Here is an 11370-nt window from a genome sequence, read left to right on the forward strand (position 1 = left end):
AATGGTTTTGGTTTCCATTTCCAGTCAGTACCACAGTAGCTGCTGTCAGCAAATAGCAGCTGGAAAGGACCATATCTGTGCGAATGGGGTTCAATCTCTACAATTTGTGTGGCAGTACTCACTGCCTAACTTCCTGCAAAAAGATCGGTTACTAGACAAAGTCCTGGGGTGGGATTACTGGTGGAATTGTACTCCTGTGTGGGTTACACACTTCTAAAGAAGTGGGGGATGAGTGGGGGGGCGGGGGGGGTAGTCTGAAAGAATAATGCATCTTAAATGAAGATGTTCTTTGTTTTCTGAATCCCAATTTTAAAAATTAATTTTGGTAAACATTACGCAGGTAACAAGGGTTGTGGCGTGTGGATCATGTCCTCTAGTCTCCCCCACATTGCCAATAATCAGATCAGCCGTAACAACATCTACGGAGTGGCTGTCTTCTGTCGTAAAGATGATGCAAATGACTACCTCAACAACCAAGGAGGCAATGAGAATTTCAATGATGAAGGGGAGGTCATCAATTGGGAAAATGACTTTGACAGTGACGAGGAGCGATACACATCACACAAGCCAATCACTGTGGCACTGATTGAGTTTAATAACATCAATCACAATGGCGGTAAGTGGGCAATCCAAGCCACGGCAACTTTTGTAAGCAGCTTGAGAAAAACATGTGACTAAGTGATTTTAAATGTCTTCAGACTTTTGATCACAAAGCTAAGGTAGGATAACTTAATTTAAAGACAAAATCACAATTTGGTTGATAGAGACTATAAACTAATTGTTATTGAAAATAAAACCATTATGTTAATTCTTATAAAAGCTTGTAAACTTGATGGGAATACTCCTAATGTTGAAGGTGGATGGAGGTATATATGGAATTTAGACATTGATAAAGACCTGTTGGACTGAATGACCAATTTCTGTGCTGCTAATTCTACATTCACTTTCACAATGAATTCTAGCTCAGTTTCTTCTTTGGTTTTGATTTTATTCGGAATGAAGCGGTGTCTCTGGTGAAGTTTTTTTTTCAGCCACCAGCAAATCTTCCATTTGCTACTCAATGTATACTGGAAGATGGGCTGTGTTATAAGGAAAGTATCATGCAAAGCCCACTGTTATAATTCAGTTCTAAATTGATAAGATTTACTTTTCAATCCCTCCCGCCCCCACCAAAGTAATTTGGACATGGGGTGATGGTATTTAAAAAGTTTTGTTTCAGTCAACCCATTAAACATTCTCTTTCGTTTCTGTTGACTTCTGTTACACTCCCGCAATGTGCGAACACCACTCAAGGTTTCTGGATCAGCCCACTTTCTTAATTATTAGCAGATACTAGCTGATGTAGATACTTGCAACGAGAATGGAAAATTGCATGTATGTGCAATGTAATTGGTTGAAGATTAAAATTCAGTTTCATTGCATGGAAAGAACAGGCAGTGGCAGATCGGTTGTTCATTATGCACAACATCCTGATTTTCCTTTCCATTTGGATGGAATGTATAATGCGTGGCTGACCTTCTGTTGCATTTATTTTGATTTGCTGCCAAAGTTGAAATATCTCTTTGCTCCACAGACATGTCAGAAATTTTGAAAGGTTTTAAGAATGTAATCTCAGCAGTTAGTAGCTTTTGCCAAGACTGAAAGTGCACAGAGACTTGAGAAGTGATAGTAACAGGAAACATCACTAGGATTGGCTATATGGATTGATATCTGGGTTGTTACTTTTCAAGCAACCTGATTTAAAGGCCAGGTGTATCATTATACTACCCCACAGAAATAATGTGATGCTCTTCCATCCATTAACCTGTCCCAGTGGCATGTTGTTCAGTCTTCTGCTTTGTTCTTTACTGCTCTTTGCATGAAAGAGGTAGTGGAAACCTGACACACTTTTTTCTGAAAGATAGTGTCAGTTGAAATTAAGACTGAGATTAATTTTTTTAAAAGGTTATCAAGAAATTTGGATCAAAGACTGATAAATGGAGTTGAGGTACAGATTAGCCGTAATCTAATAGAATGACAGAACAGGTTTACTCCTCCCGTTCCTATGTGGGTGACGTTGACTAGGCCATAACTATTGCCCAAGTCCAGTTGCCTTGTGAATGCTTGAGTCGTCTCCTTGCAGTAGTGGTGCTCCCAAAAGGCAGAATTGGAATTATCAGTTCATTTCAATAGAAATTTAGCCTGGTGCAAATAAATTGGTTATATAAAGGATTATTGTTTATTCCCTTTTCCTGTTCCATCCTGTGCATTTATTACTAATGCAGTTTTGTGTTCTGGCTGATATCCTTTTTCCTCTAATTTCTTATCAGCTGCTGGACTGTACATAAAAAGCAGTGAGACACTCAACATAATAGCCAATGCAGTCCATGCCAACCATGATAATGGGATTGCAGTTTATCAGAGCAGTCAATTCACCCACATCACAAACAATAGCATCACCTGCAACAGTGTAGGTGGAGTTCTTGTAGAAGCAGGATGCAAAGTTGAACTTCGGGGGAATGGTATCTATGACAACAGCAGCCATGGTGTCACCTCGAAGGGAGAAGGCACTGTCTTGGAAAATGACATCCTGGGAAATCATGGATGTGGTCTGCAGCTACTCGAGAATGCAGACATGAAGGTAGGTTCTGCATCAGAATTTTAAATTGTCTTTTAGTAACCTTGGCTATTATTTTCTGAGTGTACAGTTGCAGTATTTTTCATCTGGAGTGTAATCCAGAATATGTCTCCCTCTGTCGTCTTGCCTAATTAGGATACATTACTCATCAGTGTTAAAATACCCTGCAGTTTTGTTGAATGTAGATGAATTAAGTACTGACAGGATGAATCTGTGACCTAACGCCTAGATGTGCTTTGCTTCAGGTGACAAAAAACAGAATCCAATCTCTTCACGATTATGGGATTGCAATCTTGGACCAAGCTAAGGGAGCAGTGCAAGAGAATCAAATCTTCAGAGGAAAAGTAGGGAAGACTATTTTGGAGAAAACTGAAAACCCAGAGAGATGTACCATGCAGAATAATGAAATTTTAGCCTGCAACAAAAAGTGAGTTCTGTTCTTTGTAAGTTATGTATTTTTGGAAAAAATTTCCTTAGATAAATATGTCATCCACCACATGGCCGTCTGCAGTGTGATCATTTCCTCTACCTGCTTATTTTCTTCTTTCTGCCTACACTTTCTCAGGCTGCGAAAGGTTAGGGTGGGACCTGCCATTTTAGGATTTCTGGTTTGGAGAGAGGTGGGGGCAAGTGCACCTGCTGGAATTCCACTTCTCCGAACCTGACAATTTCAGTTCTAATTAAAAAAATGCATGATCGTTATACCATAGGACTGATGAATATGAAATGAACCATCAGAATTTTATCACTTGGCTTGCTTTTAACTTTATGTGAATACCTTTTCCAAAGAACAAAGAAAATTACAGCACAGAAACAGGCCCTTTGGCCCTTCAAGCCTGCATTGACCATGCTGCCCGTCTGAAGTACCCTCCTGGGAACCATATCCCTCTATTTCCATTCTATTCATGTACTTGTCTAGATGCCCCTTAAAAGTCACTATCGTTATCTGCTTCCACTACCTCCTCCAGCAGCGAGTTCCAGGCATCCACCACCCTCTGTGTAAAAAAAAAAACCAACACCTCGTACATCTCCTTTAAACCTTGTCCCTCGCAGCTTAAGCCATCTGCACTCTAGTAATTGACTCTTCCACCCTGGGAGAAAGCTTCTGACTATCCACTCTGTCCATGCCCATCATAAACTTGTAGACTTCTATCAGGTCACCCCTCAATCTCTGTCGTTCTAGTGAGAACAAACCAAGTCTCACCAACCTCTCTTTATTGCTAATGTCCGCCACACCAGGCAACATCCTGACAAAGCTTTTCTGTACCCTCTCCAAACCCTCCACATCCTTCTGGTAGTGCGACGACCAGAATTGAACACTACATTCCAAGTGCAGCTAATCAAGGTTCTGTAAAGCTGCAACATGACTTGCCAATTTTTAAACTCAATGCCCCGGCCAATGAAGGAAGCAAGCCTTCTGCCGCTTTGACTATCTTCTCCACCTGCGTTGCTACTTTCAGTGACCTGTGTATTTGTACACCCAGATCCCTTTGCCTATCATTTACTGTATATTTCCCATCTGTATTAGACCTTTCAAAGTGCATTACTTCACATTTATCTGGATCAAACTCCATCTGTCATCTCTCCGCCCCAGCCTCCAACCGATCTGTTTACTCTGGTCCTCATTGCTATCTGCAAATCCACCGACCTTTGTGTCGTCCACAGACTTACTAATCAAACCAGTTACATTTTCCTCTAAATCATTTATATATATATATATATATTACAAACAGTAAAGGTCCTAGCACTGATCCCTGAGAAATGCCACTAGTCTCAGCCCTCCATTCAGAAATGCACCCTTCCACTGCTCCTCTCTGTCTTCTACGACCAAGCCAGTTCCATATCCATCTTGCCAACTCACTTCTGATCCCGTGCGATTTCAACTTCTGTACCAGTCTGTCATGAGGGACCCTGTCAAAGGCCTTATTGAAGTCCATGTAGATAACATCCACTGCCCTACCCTCATCAGTCATCTTCGTCACTTCCTCGAAAAACTCTCAGGTTAGTGAGGCACAATCTCTCCTTCCAATTAAAGTAATAAAAAATGCTTATCTTATAACAGCAGTGTCCGTTTTTTGTCACCTGTAGCAAAACAAATCCAAGCGTCACAGACCCATCCTATCAGCACATAATTCATCCTCTGCAACAGTTATTCAGATGTGGTCAGCCCATAGTGTCAAGCCAAATTCAGGCACCCCTACTGCTGCTGTAACTTATTGGCTAAAGCCAGGGATTAACATGGGATCTTTGTGATATGCCAAACAGTATATTTCCATCTCCTCGATCCATTGGGAATGCTTCAGGAGTCTGTGTGTTATCCTATATTAGAAGTTTAAAGTTACTAAAATTCCTAGTCTAAATTCCTCCCTTGTGTACTAGTGCATTAATGCTATGCTGGCCAATCTGCCCATAGCTTACCGAACTTGGCAGGTCTTGAATAATTGAAATTGGGATTGAATCCGTATTGAAAGTGGAAAGCTAAGGGTTAGACTGAACTTCATTGAGACTTTTCTAATGGATCATAGGGTAAGTGTGGGCTCAGTTTAAGGGCTTGGTAGCTGGATAAGTTAATCAATTCAACACTTCCTGCAGCAACTGCTACTCAAAGGTGACAAGTTTCAGTGAATGGCCTGGAACAGATTTTTAATCCTTTCTCTCTATGAGCTCGGTATCCTGCTGGCATGCTGGAGTCTCGGTCTTTTGGCTAAGATCAAACAATCAGACCAATCCCAAGATGCGGTATAATGCCTCATCTTGTCAGCTTTGGATCATTTTTGTCCCTTTTTTGGGGACATGAATTGGATTCTGAATTTGGTTTTTGGAGCAAGCAAGGAACGGATTCAGATTTGCCCAATCCATTCTGAGTGTTGACTTTGTAACTTTAAGGATGGAGTAAAATTTTTTTTTTAAAAAAAGACAGGGTGGAGTTGGTGAATTTTCCTTTTTAAGTGCTCGCTTTTGTGCCACAACATAAAAACTAAAAAAAGTAATCTGCAGAGAATCATTTCATTCTGAGTAGAAAGATGATTCCTGAATCACAGTTGTTTACTCCAATTTACTTTTGATATCCATGTAGCATCAACACCACCTGATTCCAGTGGACAAGCTATTTCTAATGGCTTCTCTCTCTAACTTTGTCGAGGCACTTTCATTCAAAGTTGTTTCCTTCATGTTAACTAAAGACAAATCAAGGAAATGTAATACGTTGGGATTTAAAGAATCAAAGTTAATTTTTGTGTGGATGAAGAGATGTGTATATATAGATACATCTATGGTTTTCATTGAGATTTTAAAGATTGGAAATTATATTTACTTGTTATTCCTTAATACTTTTTAAAGTGGGAAATCGGTGAGACATGAGTCAGTTTATTTGCTATTTTCAAATCTTCACATTCTTTCTTTAGAGGAAAATGTGAAGTATTGGAAGAATTTGCAGACTGGTAGTGTGAACACTTCTTCCATGGCCATGATCATCACAATACCAGTCAATAGAATGACTATATTCCACATGGGAGGGTTTTATGATCTCCACAACTATTATTTACTGATAAGGGGACATTAAACATGCTCAGTGTTAATGTTCACTGCTATGATATCAAACTGTGAATACAATCCCCATCACTAATACTGAGTGCTTTGGTACAAACATGATTTGACTGTAGTCCTGTTACTATTTTGGAATGCTTGCCATGATGCATCTTCTATAAATCATTTTCCATTTGTATTCCTAATTGCTGTACTCTGTCTTGCACAACATGGTAAAATTTTTGACTTAGTCGTGAAATGATACCTCTCAACTATGGAGGGAAACATGAGACCATCTTTCTTGGATGGTTTATTCCATTTGATCTTCGCCAAGATATCAGGTAAAATTTGATTGCTTCAATAACTCTTATTACAATTGTCTGATAAAGCTTCATGTAAAAGTGACCTTTCATAGAATCCCTACAGTGCAGAAGAGGCGATTTGGCCTGTTGAGCCTGTAATGACTCTCTGACAAGAATACCTTACTCAGGCCCACCTCCTGCCCACATATTTAGCATGGCTAATCCATCTAACCTACAAATCTTTTGGACTGTGGGAGGAAACCAGAGCACCCGAAGAAAACCCATGCAGACACTGGGAAAACATGCAAACTCCTCCACACAGTCAGTGAGCAATTGTAAGGCAACAAATTGCAGACTGTAACACAACATCACTTGGAGGGGATTAAGTTTGACTTAATACAGTGAAATTTCAAATTTACTGCACGCCTCATACTGTTTGAAATAAATGGGATACTTAACACACTATAAGTGGTGACTTATCATTGGAATAATGGGTGGCAGTTAATTGAACTTGATTATTGCCATTTGCCTGATTTTAAATGAGGATGCTGTAAGTGGTGAGCACAGTATAGCCATGGTGGACTCCAAACCTGGATATGTCCTTTTATAATTTTTATAGTAAACTGCAGCACGTCAGCACTAATGCATTTGCGATTTTTATGCTATGCATTCTATTTCAAATGTGATTGGCTTGGTTCTTGTACAATACAGCAGTATTTCAGCAAATGGGAATCGATAGGTTCTTGATGTCAAGAATGAATTAGTCACTCGGCTTTCTCTACAGACTGAGTAATGGTAGCTTCATTATAGCAGCCTGTAGGTTGAACACCATTGTCGCTTGTGCACGATATCAAATGAAACCTGTAAACAATATTCATCACATCTTTAATGGAACATTTCTCTGTTAGTTCTTGTAGATCTGGCATAGCCTGGAAATTGGACAATCCTCCACCACGGCCACTTGTTGATGGATCAAATCGAGCCACCTCCATGGTTCAGACTCGTCAAAGAGTTGCATCCATGACAACTCGAATAGCTGCAAGGGTCGAAGGGGGCTGCCATGACAACGGGAGCATTTTCTGTTCCATCCTTTAATGAATTAAAATCAGCACTGGTACAGAATGTGCCAGTAAAATGATTTAATCCCTCAATTCCTGTATCAAACGTGTTTTTAATAATGGAAAAGAAATTTGGGGGGGCATTGTCTTTAATTCACTTCCTCACAGGTTAGCTTGGAGATAATATAATCAAATGAATGTCTCTATTGTTGGCAATCTCCATTTGGAGTTTAATAACATGGTGCAACTCTCTAATAGAAGTGTAGACCTGCTTATTGAAGTTCCTAGTTTCATACCATTATTAACAGCTGCCAATCTTATACATGTATTTTTAACTCCAGCTGCAATGTAACAAGGGATGACTTTTATTCTCGTGTCCATGCAAATTGAAACTGTTTTGAGCTGACATCTGCACAGAACTAAGATTTTTCTGAGCACTTAAATAAGTGATGGTTATGAATGTAATTTCACCTATTTGAGTACCTACCATACATTTAATTTTTCCTAAAACTTTTTAATTTTTTTGTGGACTAGTACCAAATTCCTTCTAAAGTTTTTATCTTCAAGAGTAAAAGAACATTTCATATCATGTTGTGGGCTTTGTCATTGGAGAATTAGAAACTACTGTAACTCCTTCCGAAGTTACAGGTGGTGGGGGTGGGATATGGTGGGACTGGGAAAAAAAATAGCAAACATGTCAGTCTGCAAGAAGGCTTGGGAGAATTGTTTAATAGTAATAAACCTAGAAACTGAAAAGTGTTTTTGGAGTTCTGTTATAATTGTGATCATGTCTCATACTCACTTATTTGGACTCAAGGGAGATGCTCGAGGCAGAATGCGAACAGCTACCTCACACTTGCAAGTAATGACAACTTTTTCTGTATACAGCCTCAGTTGATTGTATTAGCATTTAAAAGATAAGCTGGGGACAATGAAATCAATTATTGAACATATGGAAACCTAAGAGTAAGGAAGCAAATTTCAAACAACAGAGGCACTTTTAAAGGAAAATCCTGCAAGATGAATATCAGCGGTGTCCTATAATAAGTAACCAAGCCACTACTGGCCATTTGAATTTTCACCAGAAGCTGAAGTCTATCTGTTTTAGACAATATGCAATTTGGTTTTACTTCAAGTACAAATGGTAAAATTTTAGAACTCTATATTCAATCATTTGTTTAAAATTGATTATATATGGAATGAGCTTTTCAATTTCTAGGTTTATTACCATTAAACAATTCTCCCAAGCCTTTTTGCAGATTGACAGGTTATCACAACATCACTGCTATTCTTTTCCCTGTTGGCTTATGAAAAATGTTTTGTTTCTAGTCCCACCTTGCATGAAGCCTCTGAACCAATTTGTAAGTGTAAATTCAATTTGAGCCATGGGATCTCTAACCATATTAGACCAGATAGTGTGAAGACAACAGCAACAAAGCATGGTCTACGTGTTACAAAACCTGTCAATTGGTAATGCCATTAGCTAGGGCAAGAATGCACTGAGTTTGGCTGTAATGCCATCAGAGGAAGATTAACCCAGTAACACACCAGATAATTAGTCACTTGCCTTACGCACAATGACTAAAGATGGATCATTAGTGTTCACTGTCTAGTTCTGCAGGAGCACAGGCAAAATGTTGGATGAAAACCAATTAAAATCTTTCCAGTAAAATGTTACTCACTCCAGCAATAACATTTGTTTGTCTTTGTCTCCCTCAGCAATCCTAGCTATGTTTGAGTTTTAAATAATTAGTTACCTAAATTGACAAATAACAAAATCCACACACAATTAGTTGACTTAAAAATTCAACTATTCTATTTAAAAAATTAAATGTCAACACTCTCCCTCCCCTTCACCTTAATGCATCCGGGTTTTGAATACAAAATCAACTACTCGCCCATAATTAAATCGAGAACGTAATGATACTCTGCATAGTTGAAGTTGAGCTGTGGCAAAAAATCAAGTTCAAGCTTGGGCTTTTGAGAAAAGACAAGGTCTTTCAATAAAGACTAACAAAAGCATTAAGAGATTAAAAAGATAATTCCTGTAACATGTGTATATTATAAAATTGTTTGCACAGTTATTCTGGGCTTTTGAAATTTCAGTTCCTGAGAAAAGTATTTAGAAAGCATTGAATAATTTGTAGTAATTAAGTGACCAGATCTGAGGATGATAAGATAGCAACCTACATGCATAATCACATAGTGTGATACCGATTAACGTTGGGGAAAAATGATCATTGATACCTATCCAACGAAGGTTGTAATAGATATGAGTATTCAATGAAACACAGTTCTGCATGTACTGAATTTAATTTTATAGATTGCACTAATCAAGGTAAGAAATAACAGTATCAAGGAATGGAACACTTGTTATCCAGTACCGAACTACAGATTACCTGGCAGAGAGCAGACCAATCTTCAATGCACTGAAATCAACAGAATGAAAATCAGGCAGGTTCTACAAAGGGTAGGCAACCAATTCTGCCTGAATACCAAGAATCTGCTTGATGTGTTCCCTTGTCCCAAATGCATTCAATGGCCCAAATGCTTTTCTCGGTGCCTCTGACTTTGTGCAACTGTCCATTCTCTCCAAAGAGTAGAATGGATAAGCCTACCTACATAAACAGCAGCAATCAAGGTAAGGAGTTTCCAATGTTAAACAATTCAAAGAAATATCGGCAAATAAAGCAAGTGTACATAAAAAATGTTTGGATTCATGTCAATTTCCAGCCAACTTTACAAAGTATGGAGTAAAGGAAGTGCTATTTTTGGAGTCTTGAAAGGACAAGCCAAACATGAGTTTTCCCCTCAAACCTCACTACAACACAGCTTTGTAGTATTCACAGTATCCTATATTACTGAACATAGAAGTAATACAACAATGATCTCAACTGCAAAGTTTCAGTTGAACCTCATTCTCAACTTGAGCACCTGCTGCAATATGGGCTTATTTTTATCCTACAAAAAGAGGATATGGGAAGATTCAACAGAGATGCTTAAATGTTGAGGGGGTTTTAATAAAGTAAATGAAAAGGAACTGTTTCTACTGAAAGGAAGACTAGATGACAAATTCAAATTCTGAAATGTACTAACTTTCAAACGAGAATTGAATATTCACAGAAAAAAGATAGAAAATGCAGCACTGTGGAGAAAGGAGTGGGGAAGTTTTAAAGAGTCACGCAAGCACAATTGGTCAAATGGCTTTCTATGCTAAGGATTTTATGATCTGAATTGATATTACCAAGAACCCAGCAAAAAGTGTGAAAGAGGAGAAATATGACCCATCATATCTCCTCCTTTCAAATCATCCAAGTCCCAATAACATTGATCTATGATCAATCACTATGTTAATAGAATATTTAATTTATAACTTTTACTTAATTATGTAATAAACATTTTGATTAAGCTGGTTCAGAATGCATCTCCAAGGATCTCTTGGTCCTTGCCATTGTATATTAAAGTGAAAATATATTCTACACAAATTCACATCATGAGGAAATCTTAAAAACATGCAGCCTTCTTTGTCACACTACTTTAATAGTTTCAAACAGATGAGAGGCAGTTGGCAAGATGATACTGAATTTGAATTCCTGTCTCTGTGATATCAAAATTGAAAAGTGCCATTTGCTATCCATTACAGACTAACTGTTACAATTATCAAATTAAAATCATATAAAAACAGATTAGTCATTCATTCATTAATTGTTGTATGTTGTCATATTTACCCATGTAACGACTGATTGTTGGTCATGTCATTCTGAGCTGCAAAGTGCTTAGAGATGTCCTGATTATATTATCCAAACTCTTTTTTAATACATGCAATTAATTGTTTTCTTAAGATGCATTTATGTAGCATTTTTTTTAA

The 11370-nt window shown here is 38.2% G+C and overlaps 1 protein-coding gene across 2 annotated transcripts in view; it reads left to right on the plus strand.

Annotated features, from left to right (window-relative positions):
* fbxo10 (F-box protein 10) overlaps window positions 1-8188 on the plus strand; it is a 42985-nt gene extending 34797 nt beyond the window's left edge. The window contains exons 8-12 of one of the 2 annotated variants that reach the window (XM_080188625.1): window positions 341-616; window positions 2310-2620; window positions 2863-3044; window positions 6394-6483; window positions 7353-8188. In XM_080188625.1, the coding sequence (XP_080044751.1) occupies window positions 341-616; window positions 2310-2620; window positions 2863-3044; window positions 6394-6483; window positions 7353-7539 (1046 nt within the window). In that variant the 3' untranslated portion in view covers window positions 7540-8188. The remainder of the gene's footprint in view (window positions 1-340; window positions 617-2309; window positions 2621-2862; window positions 3045-6393; window positions 6484-7352) is intronic. The other variant, XM_080188626.1, reaches the window with a different exon arrangement.
* Window positions 8189-11370: the final 3182 nt, after the last annotated feature.

The sequence above is a fragment of the Carcharhinus amblyrhynchos genome, chromosome 5, assembly GCF_965287045.1.
Source record: "Carcharhinus amblyrhynchos chromosome 5, sCarAmb.v2.hapA, whole genome shotgun sequence".
Classification (NCBI taxonomy): domain Eukaryota; kingdom Metazoa; phylum Chordata; class Chondrichthyes; order Carcharhiniformes; family Carcharhinidae; genus Carcharhinus; species Carcharhinus amblyrhynchos.